The 24,439-nt window shown below is 43.2% G+C and overlaps 1 protein-coding gene across 3 annotated transcripts; it reads right to left on the bottom strand.

The window, feature by feature from the left end:
* Positions 1–37: 37 nt before the first annotated feature.
* krt222 (keratin 222) lies at positions 38–21,908 on the bottom strand. Of its 3 annotated transcripts, none has more exons than XM_084080941.1 (11): positions 21,585–21,908; positions 19,916–20,105; positions 19,389–19,598; positions 14,964–15,046; positions 11,999–12,152; positions 10,449–10,748; positions 5,294–5,419; positions 4,122–4,342; positions 3,287–3,513; positions 2,948–3,050; positions 38–1,718 (listed from the first exon to the last, which is right to left on the bottom strand). In XM_084080941.1, exons 2-11 carry the CDS (start codon positions 20,093–20,095, stop codon positions 1,505–1,507), a joined length of 1,818 nt encoding a protein of 605 aa, XP_083937067.1. In that variant the 5' UTR covers positions 20,096–20,105; positions 21,585–21,908; the 3' UTR covers positions 38–1,504. The 3 variants fall into 3 exon arrangements, with proteins under 3 accessions (XP_083937067.1, XP_083937069.1, XP_083937068.1); XM_084080943.1 differs by having other exon boundaries at positions 21,690–21,844; XM_084080942.1 differs by lacking the exons at positions 19,916–20,105; positions 21,585–21,908 and adding an exon at positions 19,745–19,770.
* Between the last annotated feature and the right edge of the window lie 2,531 nt (positions 21,909–24,439).

Here is a 24,439-nt window from a genome sequence, read left to right as displayed (position 1 = left end):
CCCAACTGCAATGCACAATGGTTCATTTTGTAATGTGAATCTTTGGTGCCAACTCAAAATATAGCACAAAACTATTTTTGTCTTAAAGTGTTATCAATCTAATAGACATAATTTATAATACACCACAATCCCAAAGTCGAACGCTGAAGATACTGTGCAGTGTTAACTATTTACAAATACTGCCCTCTTCTGGTCAAATTCTGACACAAACGTGGGAGCTAGAAGCCTCACTGCTAATAAATTCACAGTGAGTGTTTTGGGGACAATGCATCTGGTTGTCTACATTATCAGTTTGCCTGCCAGAGGATAATTTCATTTTTTTTAGTGCTAAGGCTCCTCTGAGAGTCTGCAGAGCAAAGCATTTACAGACAGGGAAATGACAAAAAGGAAAAAGGAAAAAAAAGAAAATCACCCTTTGCTAATTCACTCACAGTAGACTGTCGTACAGCTCTGTAATACTCTGCCTGCATTAATCTATAGATCTATCTCTGCACTCCACCGGCTGTGCAAAGTGTTAGTCTGTTGTTGAATGCCGTAATATGTTTTGTACAGTGGCATGATGTCACCTCATATTGCATCGATTACAGTGCGGAGGGTGTCCTTTTTTTTCTTGGTGTGACTGTGGAGTGATGATAGGAATATGGCCACGAAGTGAGTTATTATGTGTTATTCTCAATGAAGTTTTGGTTTTCTAAATGCAATTAAAATGCTATAGAAATGACAGCACAAAAGCTTAACGAGTACACTTGTGTATGTCTACAGCATTCATGTTGTGGGGTGTTTCTAGGTCTTAACATGAGGGTGATGAATGAAAAGTCCTTAATGAGACGGTTACACATGACTAGGGTTGCCAACTACATGGAATTCAAATAAGGGACACTCGCCCCGGGCGTCCCTTTAATATTTCCAAGGAAAATAAGGGACACCCAGAAAAAGGTAAAATCTCTCGCTGTATTTGTACAGTTTTTGCATATTATATTAACCACTTGAACCCCAGCATCCATATTCCGGGGGGGAACATCAGCTAAAAATAGCAGATCGTGTTGTGCACTTGTAGATCAGCTATTTTGGCCAAATAGATGTAGTGCAGACAGAAAACATCAGTCCAAGTACAGAGACAACTAACGTCCAGTTGACTAAGTCTAGAGGGTTTAAGTGGTTAACAACCTGTATGTATATGTATTTGAACTGTTTGAACTTGCAAGATGTGTGTCATTAATTAAATAAGTAACAATGTGTGTCCCTTATCAGTTCAATAAGGGACAAATCTTTTAGTTTCCATATAAGGGACCTTTCTGTATTTCAAGGGACGGTTGGCAACCCTACGACATGACTCTCAATTGCTGTAGTGAACTATTTGCAATAGGAAGTCAATAGGAAGAAATTATACTTTCATAATATCGTGTTTGAGGGCTGGTAAAATGCCAGTTGTCACCCATATATTAGCAGCTGTTTCCGTAACAACACGTGGCAATGGAGATGGAGCTCCATTGTGGAGACAGAGTTATTGGGTGATGGTGGGGATACTGCGGGACCTCTTCATGACCAGACGTACCTCCACGTCGGGGAGGCTGTCCTGTTTAGTCTGGGCACAGCCTTCGTCTGCTGCAGCCATGTGCAGGTCAAAGCGCAGTGACACCGACTTCTTCCGCAGCTTGGGATTCCCCTTGAAGAAAGAACCCTCCCACTGTTTAATCACCATGTCAATCTTCTCTGTCCTGGTGGGAGAGGTTGGACGTCATGGAAATAACAAAGTCATCGTTTATTATGATGCAAGAGCAAAAGAACAATGGTAAATTCAATGAGCTGAAGGTGGTAGGCGGTCAGAAGGTCTACGAGTAATGCTTTAGTTAGTTACACATTGTGATTAAATCAATTATATGAATCAGAAGTACTGTTGGTAATTGGTAGTTAGGGTTCTTTTGTTGAAGTAAGCTCCAAGAAAAGATGTGGCAATGTGAATGAGATTTAGGTCATTATCTATTACATCCAGACACAGAGGAGATCTACAGTATGATGAAGTAGCATTATAACTAATAGATACCAGCTAAAATAATAATTTGATCTTCTGCCCGACGAGGTCTGCATGAAGATTTGACACGAAGGCCGGTCTGCTTCAATTATGAGCGAGACGGAAGCACAGAGGACCTCCCAAGCGCACATGCCTCGCAAAAGCAAACTGACATATTTATGCTCGCGAAGAAAGTTTGGAATCTGACAGAGCCTGTAAATGAGAACAGCAGACTGAGATGGTGTGGCAGGACTAATGACTATGAAGTGCAAGTATTTACACAGCCATGCCCAACAGGGACGGCGGTTTGATCATGTCTACAATGTGTGTGTGTGTGTGTGTGTGTGTGTGTGTGTGTGTGTGTGTGTGTGTGTGTGTGTGTGTGTGTGTGTGTGTGTGTGTGTGTGTGTGTGTGTGTGTGTGTGTGGCCTTCAATGCTTGAGGATGTGTGTAGTGAGAATTCCGCCCATGTCTGGTCCAACAATGACAGACGCCACGCCCTGAGGCGTCTACACTGGGCCGGTGTCTCCACATCAAACAAAGCTCATTAAATGACTGCTCCCAAAACACGAACATTCCCATGTGCTTTCATGGTGACTGGTTATGGGAAATTGTGCAACCAAAAAAACTGGTAATCCCTTGTCGTACTAAAACATTAAACATGCAGAGGTAATTCCTTTCTGAAACCTTTAGATCGCGTCTCCTGGACAGCATGTCGCCATGCAAAGCAGGGAGGACCTGGCATGCGTGTATACATGTATGAGTCTGTCTCTGTCATTGTTAGTCAGTCAAAAGTCATGCAGCAAAAACCCATGTAATTAATGGGTGCTTTGACAGGTTTTACACATCTGACTTTACTACAGGAAAAAGCCAACATTTCACAGACTAGACATGCTGGCCTCAGCTTGCTAGAAGACAAACGGGATCAATACTCACTCCACAGTGCCATGGCCCTCTGCACTCTCTTGTACCACATTGCCCTGAAGAATCTCCTGGGTTTTCACTGTCGATATCCGCAGCCGGCAGTCTTGCTCTGGCTCTGCACAGCACAGATAAAAGACAAATCATGACTGGACACAACTGTAATGAATATGGTGTGTGTGTGTGTGTGTGTGTGTGTGTGTGTGTGTGTGTGTGTGTGTGTGTGTGTGTGTGTGTGTGTGTGTGTGTGTGTGTGTGTGTGTGTGTGTGTGTATGTGTGTGCGTGTGGGTCTGTGTGTGTCTGTGTGCGTGTGCGTGTTCCGTGCGCGTGTGCGGCGTGTGTGTGTACTGTACCTGTGAGTATGACCAGGCTTTGCTGCCTACGAAGTATGGATCTGGTCTTCAGCCCATCATCTGACGGGTTCAGTGGAGGTATTTCAGGCAGAGGCTCAGACTTGGGCTCGTCTGGGGTCAAAGCAGAGTCACTGAAGCCATTCTCCAGCCCGTTCTCTTTTGGCTCGACCACAGAAGAACCCCTCCACGGCTGCAGGCTCATCACCCTGCCGTTATGACCCATGTACCTGCAGGCATTGGAAAACTGTGAATACAGCCGTGTGAAACATGGTCTGTCTGTCTGTCTGTCTGTCTGTCTGTCTGTCTGTCTGTCTGTTTGTCGTGTGTGTGTGTGTGTGTGTGTGTGTGTGTGTGTGTGTGTGTGTGTGTGTGTGTGTGTGTGTGTGTGTGTGAGCCTAATTCTTTTAAGAATTAGCCTCACAATTAGGAAGAGATTCAGGATGGGATTAAGGTTAAGATCTGACATTTAACCATTAAACCTAACCTCTAACTCAGGTATAAATCCAACCCTTAGAGTTATGCCTGATTGCGTGTCGATGTTGTTGTTTTAATTTTATAGCAAACACTGTGGTAAATAACCTGTTACCATGATAATGTTGTATTATAAACACAACAACTTCATATCAACATATAATCATTGTTACCACATGCAATTCCTAAAGGTAAGATTGCACAACACAAGAACGTATTTCCCAATACAGAAAGAGAAAATGGTGAGAGCTGGCTGTAGCGTTTGGCAGACTCTGGAGCCACAGTGTTCCATTCCAAACCACTCCTTCCTGGTTATTACTGTTAATATATTTCCATTGTATTCTCTGCCCATTATTGTCCTCACCTGCCCTCCTCACGCTCCAGCAGACGCCGGTAGGTGGCAATCTCCCGCTCAAGCCTCATTTTAGTGTTGAGCAGCTGGTGGTGACGCTCGCGCTGCGTGGCCAGCCCTTCCCTCACGTGCTCCAGCTCGCCCTCTAGGCCAGCGATCACCTGGGACAGGTCATGCAGCTGATTGGAGTACTGCCTCTGAGTGTTCTGTAGGGATCCCTCCAGGCCTTTCTCCTGGACGGAGAAAAGGTCAAGTAACAAAGACACATGAGAACAGGTGACCGTATACTGTAGTTACAAGAACAAGTGATACAAATTCAGTAGGCCTTTCCCCGACTAAGGATTTCTTTGGTTGAATCTGATTGGCCAGATTTTGCCTATAGTCGACTAATAGTCGACTAATGCAACACCAAAAAAATAAAAATAAAAAGTATTATTATTATTAAAACATTTTTGGCATAATTCATTCGACTGAGATTGGCAGTCGAATCAGTCTGATTCGACTGCCAATCTCTCAGTCGAATCATGCAAAAAAAGTTGTTATGCAAAAGAGGAACATTCCATTTGGGCCATTCCAATAATGGAGGTCAGGCCTAAAATTCAGTTAACCACTCTCAACCTGGCGTCCACATTTTGGGCATATCAATAGGCGAACATTGTCTAAGTTCTGAACATTTCAAAAATAGCAGATCTACAGTACAAGCTCACACGATGCATTACATTGTGATCTTTTAGATTGGCTATTTACGCGGTGCGATGTGACACCATTGTTACAACGTAGTATAATAATATAATATAATAGTAATGGTTGCCCCGACGCAAGTCGTGGGTTGCGGCTGTCGGGACCCGAGGAATCCTCTGGAGAAATCAGTGTCAGAGGCCCCACAACATGCCATTTCAATTTGGGGTTGATTGGATCTTAATTGCGTTCATGATATATGGCGTTTTGTTTTAAAAAACAGAATCCCCTGCCACTAATTTTGGGAGCCAATTATGTTGTCACTTGACTCCCAAAATCATGTGTAACTAATTTGGACAAGATTAGTGTGGTTGCCCTCAGTGTGAGTGTGAGTGTGTGAGTGTGCGTCTGTGCGCGCGTGCCTGCGTGCGTGCGTGCCTGCGTGCATGCGTGCGTGCGTGTGTGCGAGTGTGTGTGTGTGTGTGTGTGTGTGTGTGTGTTCTCACCAAGGCGTGTAGGGTCTCAATCTCCACCTCCAAGGAGTGCCACTGTTTCCTGGCCTCGGCTAACTCTGCCCGGGCCTCCCTGAGGGCAGCTCCTCCAAGGCTCACCTGCGTCCATGCTGCCTCCTCCTGGAGGTGGGAGGAAGATGGGATGTTAGAAGACACACTAAATACACAAGAATACACGTACACACGCACGCACGCACGCACGCACAGTGCAGTGCACAGTGCACTTGCACCTAGACCAGTGGTTTTCAACCTTTTTTTGCATCAAGGACCCCCAAATTGACAAATATTAGCCCAGGGACCCCCATTTGAGAAGATATGCCATGGACTCAACCATTTTTATTTCTTGGGGGGTCCCAATCAACACTGTAGTATCATCATCAGTGTTAATTTAACTCTGAGAGTGTACAAATGGAACCAAATGGACCCGTAAGGGTCCACTTGGTTCCATTTGTACACTCTCAGAGTTACAGACACACAAGGGTCAATTTGGTTCCTAACTATTAATTTGTCTGGGGACCCCATGGAACCCCCTCAAGGACCACTGGTGGTCCCCGGACCACTGGTTGAGAACCGCTGACCTAGACAAAATCCTTCCACCCCGTTTATCGTGGTAGTTGACCATCTCAGATACCTCGGAGTGACACTGGGCTGAACAACAGACTCGGCTTCGACGTAGTACTGTATATTAATGACACACAAAATATGTGCCACCAAGGACTATTCAGTCATCCACTATTATTATTCAGCCAATCCTACTGATGTTTACGGTGTGGCTTTGCAGGAGGCTATTAGCTGTCTATAAATAAGAGGGTCGGTCTTTCTGTCTGTCTGTGTTTGGTTGGGAGCTAACCTCGCAAACCGCTGGACTGATCAGCATCACATTTCATTTGAAGGCCGCCTGCAGGCCAAAGAAGTACCTTGCTTTTTTTCTTTCACATATGTTTCTCTCTCTCTCTCACACACACACACACACACACACACACACACACACACACACACACACACACACACACACACACACACACACACACACACACACACACACACACACACACACACACACACACACACACACACACACACACACACACACACACACACGCACCCACACACATTGTTGTATTGCTGTTATTGTGTGCTGTTGTATGAACTGTTGTCTAATATGTAGGCTACTGTGCTCTGGAAAGGAATTTCCTATTGGGGGATTTTTTTCAGGGCTCAAATGGGCAATGCCTGTCCATCCAATAATTAGTCCCAAACAACCTATCTCAAAAACAACTGGCCTGAAGTCATGGAAGTTGCTGTGCCCCCTCATGCTCCCCAGAGGATGAAGCCTACTGATTTATGTGACTCCATGTCTGTCCTTTCCTCTAGTGCCACCCTTAGGTCAAAGTTTCCATTTTCACACAAGACATCCCAAAATACAATAGGCAGATTGCCATGGAACTTGCTGAGCACATTCATATTCCCTGGAGAATGAAATAAACCATAATCATTTGAGTGACCCCATGACGTTGCCTCTAGCACCACCCTCAGGCCAAAATGTCAATTTTGCAGACGAGATATCTCATAATCTAACAGGCAGATTATGAACACTACGGATTTTGGTGACCCTATGGCCTTTTCTCTTGTGCTTCTTAAGTTAATTTACAATAATGTCTCCTCAGCTGAGCTCCCTGACCACCTCTCTGTAGTAAATGGATGAGTAATAATTTTCAAAAATGTAATGAGGATAAGACTGAAATCTTAGTTGGCCCCAAAGCTAAACGGGGATCAGCTCTTTAAAAGACTTGGCAAGATGACTCCCTTGATCAAACCAGAAGCATAACAAGCTTAGAGTAGGTGTTATTTTAGACTCTGATTAGAGTTTTATGTCCCATATAAATAAAATGACCAAAACTGCATTCTTTCATCATAGACATATTGCCAAAGTTTGACCGTTCCTAAGTCAGCAAGATGCTGAAAAAGTAATTCATGCTTTTATTTCAAGTCAGTTCAACTACTGCAATGCACTTTTATTTCTAAAAAACTCCATTGAAAGGTTGCAGCTTATTCAGAACTCTGCTGCTAGACTGCTAACAAAAATAAAAAAGAGAAAACACATCACTCCAGTCTTAGCTATACTACACTGCACTGGCTCCCTGTGTCTTGCAGGATCGATTTTGAAGTTCTTCTGCTTGTTTATAACACTCTCAATGGGTTCGGCTTACATCACAGACTCCACGTCGTTTTATGTTCCTTCACAAGCACTTGGATCCTCTACTGCAGGCTTGCTAGATATGCATAACCCTACCCAAAAGAAAATGAGAGATGCAGCTTATTATTTTTTTTATGATTCAAAATCTACAGAGATTATAAATGGGTGCTGTCATCTGGGAAGTTGATGCCTACATCTCCACAGACAGACAGGTACAGACATTGGTTTTTCGGTTCTCTGCAGATGACCCCCGGGTCATCTGCAACACACGCCAAGTTTGAAGTCTAACTGTGGCCGAGTTATGCCCAGCCCACAGGGCCCCCTATAAATGAAATGAAATGAAATGAAATGAAATGAAATGACATAACATAACATAACATAACATAACATAACATAACATAACATAACATAACATAACATAACATAACATAACATAACATAACATAACATAACATAAATGTTTTTAACCCCACTTGCAAGATCGCAGTGGTCTAGAATGGCAATGTCATTTGGTTCAAACAGCTTTGGTTTGGTTCGGTGTAGGAGCAGCACCGACTCTAGGGGCTGCTAGTGGGGGCTTTTAGACGCAAGATTTTTAAGATGACATGTTATAGGCTTAAGTACTTTTTTTTGCTATTGATGTGTTTGAGCTTATTATTAACTGTGGAATGTGAAGAGATTTATGTCAAAGGGTTTGAAGCATTTGGGCTAAGACACACTCCCATCCACACACACACACACACACACACACACACACACACACACACACACACACACACACACACACACACACACACACACACACACACACACACACACACACACACACACACACACACACACACACACACACACGCGCTGTATTACTCAATCATGCATGCCCAGTGGGCACTGGAGCTGAGTCAGAACAACCAGATGCAGATGGTACCACATGTCCATTTGGATAACTTTTGGATACTTGCTGATTAATCCCCCACGGTCAGAAAGTACAATCCATCTAAACAAAGAGACCCCCAGCTTACATGCTGACATGCAGCTGCTAATGAGAATCACGTCCCCCAGTGTTTTCCATCTTACATGCACTGATGCACGGAATCAGATATGAAGTAAACAAAATTTAGTGTTGGTTAATCCAGTAGGCAGTGGTGGAAAAAGTACTCAAATGTTTAATTAAGTAAAAGTATCAATACTGCAATGTAGAAGTACTCTGTTACAAGTAAAAGTCCGGAATAAAACATTTACTTGAGTAAAAGTACAAAAGTATTGGTATCAAAATGTACTTAAAGTACCAAAAGTAAAAGTACTAGAATGTTTGAAAATAGCAGGTCTAGATCGGCTATTTTCAAATAGCCTACAGTAGGTATAAAATAGGGCTAAAGTGGTTAATCATGTAATCATGTTTTATCATGTAATCATTTATATCTGCAAAGCAACTAGTAACTGACGTTTTCAAATAATTGTAGTGGAGTAAAAGTACAATATTTGCCTCTGAGATGTAGTGGAGTAGAAGTAAGTATAGTATTGGAAATACTCCAGTAAAGTAAAAGTACCTCAAAATTGTACTTAAGTACAGTATTTGAGTAAATGTACCTAGTTACTTTACACCACTGCCAGTAGACCAATTCTATAACCAAACAAACTTAAAACAGATGATCAAAAGTATGGCAAACAAATCTAGGTCATATTCCTACTGTAGAAAAGCACTTTTATCTAAGGGCACATTTGTGTACAGCCTGACCACAATTGACGACGAGCATCATGTAATATTACAGTTTTCCTGGAAAAGCAACAGAAAGAAAAAAGAAGAACTGGCCTTCCAACTTATTCAAATGATGAGGTAAACAAGAACATTTTCACAAAACCTGTTTTTGTTTAAGCATTGTGGTGAAACCACAGCTCTTGGCTAAGGTACGAACTGTCAGATCAAAGTCACTCTCTGGCTTTAACCACATGAACCTTTAATGTCCCTATTCTGGGGGGGAAGAAATAGCAGATCTACAAACTCACAACGCAGTCACAAGACAACGCATCGTGAGCTTGTATAAATCTGCTGTTTTTGGCAAAGACATTTGGTGTAGTGGGACAAAAAGGAGCTGACCCTAGATATAGGGCCCTGGGGGAATCCGGTCAACAAGTATACAGTTTAGAACACCAGGACAAATGTAATCCATCCTTCACAACTACAAAAATAGGAGATTTGAACTGTGAGCAAGCGTTTAAAAACAAATGGAGAAAATCTGCAGGATAGATTAGGTGCTCAATAGTTGTAATTCACTGCTTATAAATATTTGATGAGGACAGAGAATCATGTTCCAGGACCGTAGTACGACAATGTTTGGGCTGTAGTAGTGATGGATATACCTAGGGCTTAGGGAAAGAGAGCAAGAGAAAACAGATATATAGATAAACACACACACACACACACACACACACACACACACACACACACACACACACACACACACACACACACACACACACACACACACACACACACACACACACGCACACACACACACACGCACACACGCACACACACACTCTCACACACACACACACACACACACACACACACACACACACACACACACACACACACACACACACACACACACACACACACACACACACACACACACACACACACACACACACACACACACACACACACACACAGAATGGCAGACAGAGGCACAGTGACTCCTAATCCCGGGGCCTTCTAGCACAGTCAACAAATGCTCCTTCGCTGCATATAATCCTTTTGAGTTCAACCAAGCATGCATCACTCTGCCTCATCTGAGGCCAGTCAGAGGTGGTCTCGAGGGTGTGTCAGGCTGGCAGCGGGCCAGGATGGCATGAAAGCGGCATAAAAACAAAAAAGGATGAGTGAAGACTGAGAGGGAGGGAGGGAGGGAGGGAGAGAGAAAGAGGAGTGGGATACATACTGCGTACCTCAGTGAGAGCTCCTCCATTTGTTCGGACTGCTGATGCTGCTGATGATGTTGCTCCGGACCGACTGGGCCCGGCCGAGCCAGGGGCTGGATTTGAGATGCTGCCGATGCCCAGAGCGGGATGCCCCTCGCCTGGGCCCACGTGTCGGATTTGGTCGCACTGCGCTCTGATCCGGTCGAGGAGCTGGGTGAGCTCCATCCCTGTGCCATCGTCCTCCACCACTTCCTCCCCTGCTGCTGTGGCCGTCACTAGCAGAGCATCACAGGAACCGGCCCGCTGCCGCTGCAGAGCCAGAGCTTCCTTCAGACAGCCAACCACAGAACACAGAGGGATTTAGGGTGGGGAGGGGGGAGAGAGAGAGAGAGAGAAAGAGAGGGGGAGAGAGAGGGAGAAGAGAGAGAAGGGGGATAGAGAGAGAGGAAGAGGAAGAGAGTTTAGGGTGGTTAGTGAGAATGATTGATAGTGTGCGTGCACACGCACGTGTGTGTGTGTGTGTGTGTGTGTGTGTGTGTGTGTGTGTGTGTGTGTGTGTGTGTGTGTGTGAGAGAGAGAGAGAGAGACAGAGACAGTATAAAGCGGCATAAAAACAGAGACAGTGTATGCAAAGGATTGAGTTTATGAGAATGATCCGGTATGATAGAGACAGAGATGTAATAGTATAAAAGGAATATGGAGGAATACACAGTAAAGTCTGGAACGTTAATTTAACCCAGAGAGGGACAAGAACCGTATGGGTTAATTTTTGCACAGGGCGTGTAGAGATAGTTAATAAACCTACAGTACATGTACTTTATGTATGTGTGTGTGTGTGTGTGTGTGTGAGGACAGACTCTGGATCAAGTAGCGGCTGGAGAGGAGGGAGGGATGATAAGTATTAGTCAGCAGGACAGAGAAGGAGGGAGGGAGGGAGGGAGGGAGGGAGGGAGGGAGGGAGGGAAGGTAGGAGTGAGAGACAGAATGAGGGGAACGAGGAGAGGAAAGAATTGGGGTAGGGAAGGAAGGAGGGAAGTGAAGTTGCAGGGGAAATAGAGTGATGAAGGGAAATGCTGTGAAATTGTAACAAGCCACGGCAGCGAGGTCAAGGCTTGAGAAAACAGCGGTAAGCATTCTTCGCACTAATTGGCTAATAAGGAGGAAGATGTTCCACGTTACTCCTCTTCCTTTTCCTCCCAGAAAATACACACGCACGCACGCACGCACGCACGCACGCACGCACGCACGCACGCACGCACACTTTTATGAGCAAACCTTTTCTCATCCTCGTTTTCCTTTCAAAAACACACACAGATGCATGCAAATACAGACATTTCATAGATAAGAGGCACACAGTGACTACATGTTTTACACTTTCTATTAACAAATGGACAAAACAATACACAGGCAAACAGACAGACCCATCAGAGACATACAAGCTGGCAGAATATTGCATACGCGGACAGCCAGACATAGGCAGGAATCAGGTTGACAAAGAGACAGACAAGCTGATGGCAGCAACAGACACAGAAAAAGACAGACACGAAGGCATGGCAGCCATGTATGTACGTACGTACCTCATATTCCTGCTCCATCTGCAGTAGGTCTGTCATGGAGTAGTGCAGGTCGTTCTCCAGTGTCATGTTGGTATGTTCTGCTGTCCTCTTGGATTCTCTCAGCAGTGCTACCTGCTGCTCCAGACGCCTGGTCTGACGTTCTTCCATCTCACACCTTCATCATCAACAACAGCAATGTTGATAAATGAACTCAGTTCTGTAGTTTTCTTTTCTTTTCTTTTCTTTTTAGCTGACCATCGACGACAATGAGCACCATGGTACTGTATAACGCAATGTGGTTAAATATACAGGGACGTAATGGTGGGGCGGTCAGTTCAGTTGTAACCAATGTACATTTTATAGTTGAATAATATTTTATATTTCAATATTTCATTAACTGACCTTTTTCAACTAATTTACATTACTTTTTCCATTCACACATAAACCAAAAGTATAATTTCATTGCTATATGATACTCGCCCATACCCTAGGTGGGGTTGGCGAAAGGGCCTCTCTGTGTGGAGTTTGCATGTTCTCCCCGTGTTCCCTAGGGTAGGTACCCTCACAAAAACATGCAGTAATCCTGGTCACTATACTGCCTCCCCCTGGCCTGCCGGGGCGCCTGATGGAGGGGAAAGGAACTGGTTGGAATAACGTGTTCCTTCCACGCGCTACGTCCAACCAGGGAACCTCTCCCCCGTCAGGTGACAAGAAGGTCAGTTGGCTCTCAAGCATTGAAGGAGGCATGAGCTCGGCCCTGGCCTCCCTAGGTTGGCAGAGGGAAGGTAGTGCCCAGGATTACATAGACAATTGGCACTGGGTGTAAAAAAATAGGGTTACAAAATCGTGGGATAAAAATAAAAAAAAATAACTAGAAAAAGTGCTCCTCGGAGCACAAGTCTCCGCCAGCAGACTTGTGTTGTGTCCTATCCGTCCTGTCTGTATAAGTGTCCTATCCGTCCCGTCAGTGTAAGTGTCCTATCCAATTGTTATCCGCCATTTCTCAGCCATTTCGTGATTATTCCTGTCTTACCTCACTTTGAAAGAGGCTAAGACTCTTTCAAAGTACACATGTATTTATAGGCCGCTATACGTCACTAGCCAATCAGATCACACTATTTCACCGTATTGTCACGTGTCACGTGAGGCTTGACCAATGTTAGCTTGACATGTGGAAAGTGAAAACAATGTCTCCTGGCGGAGACAATAATAATAACTAGAAAAAGTGCTCCTCGGAGCACAACTCTCCGCCAGAAGACTTGTGTTGGTTTGAAGGTCGCGAAGGTCGCTATCCCTCTTGTATATGTAAGTGTCCTATCCATCCTGTCTGGGTAAGTGTCCTCTTCCGTTCATTCTGTGTAAGTGTCCTATCCCTCCTGTCCTATCCGTCCTGTCTATGTAAGTGTCATATCCCTCCTGTCTATATAAGTGTCCTATCTGTCCAATAAGACAGATAGGAACAATTGGACCGCGACTACTTGACTACTTCCGGTTCGAAGGTCTGGGAGTGAGCTAGTGGCCGGATTTTCGGTATTGGAATCTGGCTTATCACAGTGACACATGTATTTATAGGTCGCTATCCCTCTTGTATATGTAAGTGTCCTATCCAACCTGTCTGGGTAAGTGTCCTCTTCCGTTCTGTCTGTGTGAGTGTCCTATCCCTCCTGTCTGTATAAGTGTCCTATGTCATATCCCTCCTGTCTATATAAATGTCCTATCTGTCCTATCTGCCAATTATTTATCAGCCATGCAGCCATTTCATGGTTCCCGTCTTACCTCACTCTGACAGTGGCGGAGACACTGTCAGAGTGATGCCATGTATATATAGGCCCGGTGGCGTCACTAGCCAATCAGATCACAGTATTTCACGTGTCACGTGAGGCTTGACCAATCGGTGTGTCATGTTTAGAAAGTGAAAACGCAGTGATAACAATACTCTCCTGGCGGAGAGTAATAATTGATTACTATTATTTCTGCAACATGGTATGTTACATGGGGTTCTTGCACCTGGTCTGTTTGGATGATGGTAATGAGGTCAGACAAAACAAGTTTTCAGTTTTGAATTTACACATCTTCATACTTACACATATCAGTTGACTAGACAAACATGATGCTTCACATACAAAGCATTGTGACAAAAAAAAGGAACAGTAAGTCACATTTAGTCCAATAATAAACCTTATCCCCATCCAAAGGAGAGCTCAGTCTGATATACAGTATATTACCATAGTGGTGCTTCAGCAGACGGATCGAGCCAGCCAGCTGACAAATCAGGTGGAACTATAAATAGACCAGGTGTATTTATTTCCAGCTGCGGAATGTTGCCCATGCCCTTGCGGGGTTAATGGACCTCTCTGGTAGCAGGGGGTGGGGGGGGGAGGGGGGTGATGGGTCCACTGTCATTCTGCATCAATACATAAGGGAAAGTGCCGATGCTGCACAAACCTGGGCCAGGATTTGTATGCAGGTTGCCCCATAGAAGTGGGAAATAGCCTAGTTAGATAACAAAGGTCTGACTGCACTGGGAAACAGGAAGTGTTTCATTGTTATTCAAGAGGTCTGTTACTGCCTGCGAATTGAGATTGACTTGACCGTTTTATGATTTGTGTATGCTGTTCAGTCATAGTGTGAGGGACCGTTTTAGGACAAGTGTGTAATGGCGTGGTAACTCATCATTTGATTTGATTTTCCATAAACCCTGTCTAACTCTGCTATATAGGGTTTTGCCGCATTGTTTCTGGTGTGATAGATATCACTTTATGCCAGGACCTTCCACAAGGGAACACACATACAGTACCCACAGTATGTAAAGATCCTTAATTTAACAAGAAAAGCCAATCCCACACCTTGTCACTAGAACGAAACATGGGACACAAATGGTCCTACTGATACAGGAAATCAAACGATGTTTAGTTTGGGAGTCTTGCTTTCTCATTGTCTTTGACTGTAGTTCACATCCTGACCCAAATAGACAAACACCACTGACCTGGCCTGGATGGTTGCAGCTCTGGACTTCATATTATCAGACTGCAGTGCCAGCTGTGCATTCTCCATCAGCAGCTTACCAACCTAACACACACAAGACAGAGGAGACAGTCACCATCGTATATCATCATAGCTTAAAGATGGCAATGTCGGAGTTTTTTTTTTTTTTTGCCCTGATGAAGACCGCTTCAGGTCAAAACATGTTGTATTAAAGGTAGGGTAAGTGATTTGCGTTGTTTAAAATAATTGTTAAATAGCTCTATATTCTGATAGTACTCATTGCTATAGAGTGTTTGTTCAGTAAAAGGAGTCTCCTTGTCTCTCCACCTCTTTATTAAACAGAAAATGCATTTTTGTTTCAGTTTCAGTTTCATTTCCAATTGTATCCAACCAGGACAGAGAACTCAGTCAGGATATAGATTAAACAAGTGAAATTGGAAGTGATGACACTAAGAAATGAGCAGACAAAATTGGAACTGGAACACTATACAAATTAAGCTTAAAAATGGGTACTTTCTCCTGATTGGCTGAGATTTTCACACCTACCAAAAAATGTATTTTCTGTTTATTAAAGAGCTGGAGAGACGGGGAGACATCTGTTACTGAACAAACACTATATAGCAATGTTTACTATCAGAATATAGTATTTTAACCTTTTAACAAAATACCTTTTGTTTTAACCAAAAAATATCACTTACCCTACCTTTAAATAAAGATCCATCTTTTAACCCCGAGTGCCCGGATCTCCCATTTTCTATCTGATGGTTTTACATTTGCCCGTCCATCTGTCTCTCTCTCACACACACACACACACACACACACACACACACACACACACACACACACACACACACACACACACACACACACACACACACACACACACACACGCACACACACACACACACACACACACACACGCACACACACTTTCGACACAATTTCGAACGGTCCTTTTCTTCTTAATTTTTATCCCCACTAGTGAGAGTGCGGAGTTCTAAGGCAAGGTTGGTCAGTTTAAACCACTTTTGTTAGTTGAGTAGGTGTATGGAGCATAGGGGCTGCTAGCGGGACTTTCACACGGTCAGTTAGTAGGTGAGTTGATTTAGGATGAAGTACCTGTGTGAGGTCTATAAAAATAGATGATATCAACATATTCCAATTCCAAACATTTCGGATGGATGGATGGAAGTACATTATTAAGATAATTGTCTATGTGTTTGAGCCTGTGATATTACCACAATGTCTATGACTTCATTGCATCAAGATAGCAGTCTTTGATTAGGGCAATTATGACATAGATCAGAGACTCCCAAAATGTCTTGAGAATTTGACCTAACATCCGATGAGCAAGTCTCGTTATGAACAAATGTTTGATTAATAGTCATTTAGGTTGTAAATGTTAAAACATATGATTATAAAAGACAACCTAGGACTCCAATTGGCAATGCCTCAAACAAAAGAATGCCAAGTTTGCCAACACAGGAACATTTAATACTGGGTTTCGGATGTGCAGTGTAAAAGATATAGGTGATGATGACGTTGGCAGAGGCATTGTTCCGATGAAGAAATGATAGCAGAAATGCAAGCCATTCTGAGTTAATTAAAAGGATTAGAAGGCATACTTGTTGCATTCAGGTCTGGTCAGAACTCTGACGCCTGATGATAAATCAGGGAGTGGTTGAAAACCCTCAAGTCAACTCAAGTGAGAGGCAGTCAATTGTACACTGCGTTAATGGTCGACTAACAAAGTGACATTGCTAACAGAGGATTGGCCCTTAATGTTATAAAGAGGCCCACATACTTATTGTGTTTAACAAGGCTTACTGTAGGATTTCATTATTTCTGTGTTTGACAGTTGTGGCCGTAGACCAAAAAGTAATGATCTACTTCTCTAATCCGTTAGTAACATTGTCTAACATTATTGAGTTCTGACTTAATTCACTGCTTTGATGATTATTTGGCCCCAGGTCAGGAAATAAGCTTTTGTGTAAAATGTTTAGCCCATGATAACTTAAAATACACTACAATGTGTACAAGTAACAGAGGAAGAGGAGACCCAAAAAGGGTGCCCAAGAAGTGATGCTACAGTGCTCTCAATGACTACAGGGGAGTTTCTCCGACGTACAGTACAGAAACACGTCATTAAAGATCTTTGAGAACCTGGTCCTGCAGCACCTCAAGCCGCTGGTGAGTGACTCCCTGGACTCCTGCAGTTAACTTATATCAGGCACACATTGGCGTGGATGCTGTCATCATGTCCCCGCTCCACGGAGCCTACACACTCCTGGAGAGGCTGCACTGCCGCACCGCTAGAATCAGTTACAGTATGTTCTTCAACTTCTCCAGCGCCTTCAACACCATTCAAACACCACTGCACTGGCCAAACGAGACGCTCTCAGTGACGCAAGTGAACCAAGGCCCGAGGGCCTGGATCACAGACAACCTCACCAACAGACCACAGTACGTCACAGACCGCAGGGCATCCTTTCTGATGTGCTGACGAGCAACACTGGCACTCTCCCCAAAGGAACCATGCTGTCATCTTTCATGTTCAACCTCTTTATTTCAACCTTCAACTCAAGTGCAGTACGTGCCACCTACAAAAGTTCTCAGATGACATTGACAGCTGCATAAGGGATGACAATGAGGAAGAGTGCAGAGCCCTAGTGGAGCTGGTGGTTGACTACTGGTGGATCAAGACACCATTTGAAGGGAGGAGGTGGAGTACACATGAACTGGATTATCTGAGGCCCTCTACAGTAAGGCAGTGGTCCTCAAACTTTTCAGACCCCCCCCCCCCACCCCGTAAAGCACTTGGAATTGTAGGAGTTGAAGGTTCCACAGATAAATGTTGTGAAAATAGCCGATCTACAAGACACGAGGCGTTGTGAGCTTGTAGATCGGCTATTTTCACAAGGTGTTCCTCTTTCTTAGGCAATATTTGACAATTTGGTCAATGTTTTTAAAGTGTAGTTTGTTTTTTGTCTTATTTTTACTTTTGCATTTTAGAGTTATTAAAAGGTCTCAAAAGTCCTTAAATTGTCACTTTAGAAATGTGCAGATACCCTGTTTACACTTACTGTATACTACAGTATGTTGGTTTGTGTTCTGTTGAGTGAGAAAACAATGTTGCACATTAAGCAAATCATCTGGGGACCCGCCTGGGGATACTGACCCACAGTTTGGGAACCACTGCAGTAAGGAAGGAAGGAGGAAGTTGTTCTTCCTGAGGCTCAGATACTTCAGTTTGTGCAACAGGCTGTTCAACCAGTCTGTTAGCCAGCGGAGGATGAGGAGGAAGTTGGACGCTATCCTGGAGAACCCCTCCCATCCCCTCTATGATACGCTAGCGAAGATTAGGAGCACATTCAGCCACAGAATCATTCCTCCTCGGCAAAGCACCTAGGCAGTCCTTTGTGCAAGTAGTCAGCAGGCTCCACAACCAAGCTTGACCTCCATATGAGAACTTTAAGTCCTCCTCTGTCTGCTACTGACTTTTGACTATTGACTCCTGCATGGAGTGTGTCACACTTGCCCATGAACTACTAGGATGTACATCGCCAAATTCAAATCACTGCATAGCTGTATCTTAAATACTATAACTGTACACTTCTCATAGCCATAGTTACATAATTGCACATTTGGTGAGGTGCTGTCTGTAGTATATTGAGCACAAGAACACTAAAACATAGGCTGTCCGCAGTGGATAGCCCCTTTTCCTCCTGTTTTTCATTGGTTAGGTATGACATTTGTATTTGATGTTATACATTTGCTGAGGAAAGTCAGTTGCTTTATTTACTGTAAAGATCATTCTGTTTGTTATTTTGCTATTGTCCACTCTGTGCAGTTCTACTTCAGCGCCTTTGATGTCCCCAGTGTTTATGCGACGCGTAGATTACTCGGATTTCCTGGTATCAACAATTAGTAAGTAAACATCAGAATGAAAAAGGGGAGAAATTAAATCAAAATTCAAAGCTGTGGCACAGAATTGTTCAACAGACTGTGCTGAACTGCATGCCTTTTAGCTGACATACAGAATGTAGAATTTATATTGCTGGATTCTCGATGCATGTTTGCTGTCTGTTGTCTGATTGCAATCACCCCCTGTTTTATTACAAACACCAGTTCCTGCTGTCTGCAAACCAAAAGCTGATGTAATGGAACACAGAATAAGGATAATAACAAAGTGGTAATGATCACGTCTGCTCCACAAGTGTTGCCCAAACTCCTCAGTCATGTTGCTGTATCGTGATACTGATACTTCAACAATGAATGCTATGTTCTCTATGCAAAAAGAATGAATGCTATGTTCTCTATGCAACAGCAAAAATGTTTAATCAATTATTAAGACGCCCACAGAACGTACAGTATATACATACTGCATGTTCTCCTTGGCTTAACAGTCAAGAGATGCTATTCTCACCTTGCCACGGAGTTCCTCCACAATTCTTTCCTGCTGGGTCCAGTCCTGGGAATGTGGCATGTTCCGCTTTCCCCACTCTGATATCTGTCCTTCCAGCCTGCGGTTGGCCTCTTGCATCCTGTTCACCTGCTCCAGAAAGCCCCTAAGACGATCATTGAGACCCCTCATGGTACCACGACAGCCTTCCATCAACTCCATGGAAACCTGAGACTGCGGACGCACAATACAATATACTCACATGACTACTTAAAAGACTTTAGCTTTCCCTTTGCGGTGAAATAAAAACAGCACATAGTGATACTCAAGCATGTCAAAACACACACATACACACACAAACACATACATACGGTACATACACATGCAGTGGTGCAGCTCACAAACGTACACGTTTCATCCAGTGACTTAAACTGCGACTTTAAAATTACAGCTTTTACAGGCTGCACCCTGGCAACTATATGTTCATGTATCACAAGATAACAGTCCTAGAGGCGTTTACACTGGGTAAATGTTTACCCAGTCATGCTCACCTGTGAGGCAACGTGGCTTTCCCTCCCGGTCAGACGTGCGGTGCGGTATCTGTGGTCAGGTCCCCCAGTCTGGTCCCTGGTCAGCGTGAGCCGATCCTCCACCACTGCCCGCGTCCAGGACTTAAAGCCACATTCCTCTAAAGCCAACTCGGTGGACGCTTCCCGAGTGTCCCAGCTCATGGGAGAGATCCTGAGACGGGCCACAGAGGAAGGATCGGCCAGACGGCCACTGTTAACTTGCTTTTACTTTCTATCAGTAGCCTGTCATGGCTGTCAGCATTCAGCCACGACAGGGACTTTCATCCTCAACGACAGCCTTTGGCAGTGGGAAGAGAGAAGTGGGGTAAACGCTGGACACAGTGCTTACATCACATGCAGTCGGACACCCTTTGTACTCACTGATCCAGGATTACTGAGTTTGCTTTCAAACAAGGCAGCAACACCAGCTGTGGAGAGAATGCTAGGGGACACACAGAAACAGTACCCTGTGTGTGTGTGTGTGTGTGTGTGTGTGTGTGTGTGTGTGTGTGTGTGTGTGTGTGTGTGTGTGTGTGTGTGTGTGTGTGTGTGTGTGTGTGTGTGTGTGTGTGTGTGTGTGTGTGTGTGCGTGTGCGCGCATGCGTGTGTGCACAAGTGTGTGTGAACTGTTTACAAAAGAGCTAAAAATGTATTATGAAATTGTAAAACAAATTTGTCCATATTAAACAAACATCAAGCGCTGAACCTTGAACTTCATGCAGTGTTACCTATTACTTAATGACCGTCTTGCCCTGTTTGAGAACAGAGTGTCTGACTGTCTGGGACATGGGTATTATTTTCCAAATATCTTACTGAACGTATCCGCCTCTCTGGTTTACGACTGCTGGTTTGGTGTAGTGATTTATAGCTGATTGTTTGAACAATAATAACTTATAGAGTTGCTATTTTCTAAGAGTGCACAAGGCACCTCCAGTATCACATGATCTCACTTACCACAAAGTATGACTTCAAAGCAGACAACAAGAATCTGTAATTATGAGATGTAATGATAAGACTGTTGACATGACTGTTTAGCCTGGGGTGTGTCATAAACAAAAAAAAAACACCTTGACAGAAGTCAAGTAAAAGTCAATACATATTTTCCTCCAGTATCCAGTTTCCTTTTAATCAATACATCAATATAGAAAAATATAGAAAAGGTTCGCCAGGGATTTACCTAATTATTGGATGACTTCCTCACTGAGTGAACTTCTGTACTAATAAGCATCCTTAAATTGCAGGATCTGAGGATTATCAATGTATAGGCTACTATGCCTGCACTTGATTCTGTTACAAATATTGTGTCCCTCTCAGAGATTCAACAGGAGAGTAGAGTGGATAAACAAAGGCTTTACTGACAAGTGACCGATTGTCACGCTTGTGGTTTTCATCTATCTGTTGTCTGAGACAGAAACAGAGATACAGAAAGGTAGGGACAGTTACTACAGTATGCCCATTATCACACAGAGATACAGTTACAGTAGAGTTACTATGCCCATCATCAGACAGTACCGTGAGTGGTAGACGATTGGGCAAAACTGCTGTGCCCAGCAAGTCAGGCACACTTGTACGTAACATAAACCATGGCAAATTAAAAACACACATCGGAAAACAAGTTGAGGGGGCCATACAGGCCTGTCAGGGAACTTACCGTCATGGTTATTCCCACACACCCATTCAGAACAGTGCCCCCACCTATGGGGTGCTGATAATGATTAAATAACAGTTGCCGTTAAAATCACAGAACAATACACACCTGGGCGTTGCAGCCAGCTCAGTTAGCAGTGTGGGACTGATGATTTCTGCTGAGAATGCAACCCAGCCAGTTTCTATCTTGTATGTTGCTCCCACACGCTCCAAGAAAGCCTCCGTCGCACGACAGTGATGCGTCAGGGAATTACATGAGGGGTCTTAAGGCAACAAAAGGTAGTGACTAAGTTGACTGGAATCACGAAGGAGAGGGGAACATCACAGGTCGGTTAGATAACATACTGTGTCGATAATGTTAAATGTTGTTCTCGGAGATAAAAATCTGTTTCTGAGTGGATCAAAACCCTCATACAGTAGGTGTCAGAGTCAGTGGATGGAAACCAAAACAAGCCAACCTCAAATCACACGCTTAGTGCTATCATAACAGTTCTCTGTGGTACTACGTAGACCGCTTGTACCTGACCTCTGCATTCCTCTGCATGTGGTCTTTAAGGCCGGATTTGTACTTAACCGTGCACCAGTGTCGCGCACCGGGAATGGCAGATCTACAAGCTCACAATGCGTCATGGTGAGATGCGTTGTGAGCTTGTAGATATGCTATTTTCAGTATATGGTATAAATCACCCTTAAGGGTGGTCGTTAAGGAGCTCCTTGATCATGCCTCACATGATCCCTCTTAGCTCATTTTCCATGTGAGGAATTTCCAACTGGAAATAAACAAAACAGACTTAAAGCACAATGTAGCATTTATGGCAAAAAGAGAAGAAAAGAAAAAATACCCCTAGGGTTTAGTCTGTGCATCATATCACTATGCATGCAATTTAAATCTTGATTTGTAAGGCATTATCGTGTAAATCCAAAACAGCTAAAGGATTATTATAATATAAACTCTTTACTTATGTTTAGCTACACCATCTGGCACAAGCATTCAGTTGCATTACACAATCATCAATTAAGGCCATGACAGAACTTTAAGTTGTTTCAGTTGAATTGTCAGTATGTCAGGATTAGAACAGAAACATCAAAGGCCCTGAAACTCATTATCATTCTATCAATCTCAAGTGTAGATAAACACTTTAAAATGTATGTTCCTATAATCCTGTGTGACTGAATCTCTGACAGGTAAATCATATAGTTGTAAAAGTATGTTAAACTGCAGTATGTAAACTCATATGTATGCTAACCAACCCATTCTCTTGGATGGCATCCATGTATTTCTTAATCTTCTCTACACTGGATTGTTTCTACCAAACTAATCGGTCACACCTGAGACATACAGTAAATGTTAGATATGAAATTCCGTCAGTAAATTGAACTCTGAGAAGGGTCTATTCGTAAACAATCAGTGTAAACGATTTTACTCATGCCATGCTACGTTGGTAGGATCCAGCAGTCCTGTGGTGGTTTCCTTACCAGAATCGCAGACACACATCCTTCTTCACAGCCCATGCTAAAGAGAAAAAAACATATTTTAGTATGTTGTAATGTAGTAGTAATGTACTGTAGTGCCTATTCTTTGACGTTTGACAAGGAGTCGTCTGTTACAGGCTGCGTACATCATGCATGGTAGAAATAATGTAACAATCCATTAATATGGTAAATGGACTGCATTTATACAGCGCTTTTCTCCAAAGCGATTTACAATGTACTTCACAGTCACCCATTCACACACCAATGGCGTAGGAAACCATGCTAGGCACCAACGTGCTCATCGGGAGCAGTTAGGGATTCATTGTAAGTACACTGTTTAATACATTTATTAATTTTAATATATTTAATTTATTAATTTCAATAAATGTAATGATCAAATTGCTATTTTACAGTAGGCAATATTTTTCAAAAAAGTGTCAATTTTGTATTATTTATTGTATTGTTGTAATCATGATGAATCATCTGTAATCATGACAGAAAAAGTTTCAAAAAAGTGTCAATTTTGTATTATTTATTGTATTGTTGTTATTAATAATAATAATATAAAAAAAAATATATATATCAGATCTTGTGAGCTTGTCGATCGACACTTTTTTGCTATTTTTGAAATAGGGGTTTAAGTTGTTAAAGCATAATGTGAATAAGACAAGTCTACAGTAAAAGCTCTACTAGTGGCCTCTAGAGGTCATGCTGCTACAGTACTTACTGTGTACAGTATACTCCCAACCCCTGTGCTGTCATTAGTGGGCCTAAATATATAAAAAGTGGACATTTTGGAGGCCTAGGTGAAGTAAGCAGTGGCTCAGACCTCTAAGCATACTGAAGGGCCCCAAAGCAAGCAAGAAATAGGTAATACTAATTTGAATGTAGACGCACGCCTTACTCAACACAATGTAATGTGCAATATAATGTACTTTATGTAAAGTGGCTTTTGAGAGGAATATTCAGGAGTAAAAGGCTACCTTGAATAAATTGTGGTGACTGCATCATGCACAATACCACCCATAGGCTATATTTTTATCTGGCGGCTGACAGCATGGAGATACATGAAAACCTGTAACCGGAATAGTCGGCACCTGAGAACTCCTGGCACCATTTTTTTTTAAATGGGCCCTAGCGTGACAGTCACACTAGGCTGCAATGCCACCCTGACAGCGTGTCGCGGGTTCGACTCCCGTTCCCAACGACCTTTGCTGCGTGTCACCCCCCATCTCTCTCCCCATTACCTGTCAGCCTACTTTCACTATCCCTCTCTAAATAAAGGCATAAAAAGCCCAAACATAATAATAATACAATAAAATAAAATAAATATATATATATTTAAACTATATATATATATATATATATATATATATGTATATATAT

This window comes from Gymnoscopelus microlampas (assembly GCF_963454915.1).
Source record: "Gymnoscopelus microlampas genome assembly, chromosome: 2".
In the NCBI taxonomy this organism is placed as follows: domain Eukaryota; kingdom Metazoa; phylum Chordata; class Actinopteri; order Myctophiformes; family Myctophidae; genus Gymnoscopelus; species Gymnoscopelus microlampas.
Note: the sequence above shows the minus strand (reverse complement) of the source record. Positions and strands in the feature narration are given on the sequence as shown.

Bases quoted from the DNA above. Each gene is read 5' to 3' on its own strand.
- krt222 (XM_084080941.1), bottom strand. From the start codon at position 20,095: ATGAGCTGGGACACTCGGGAAGCGTCCACCGAGTTGGCTTTAGAGGAA. The intron at 15,047-19,388 runs GTGAGAATAGCA...TGTGTGTGTTAG, and splicing joins TGGAGGAACTCCGTGGCAAG to GTTGGTAAGCTGCTGATGGA. The intron at 4,343-5,293 runs GTGAGAACACAC...TTCTCCGTCCAG, and splicing joins TTGAGACCCTACACGCCTTG to GAGAAAGGCCTGGAGGGATC.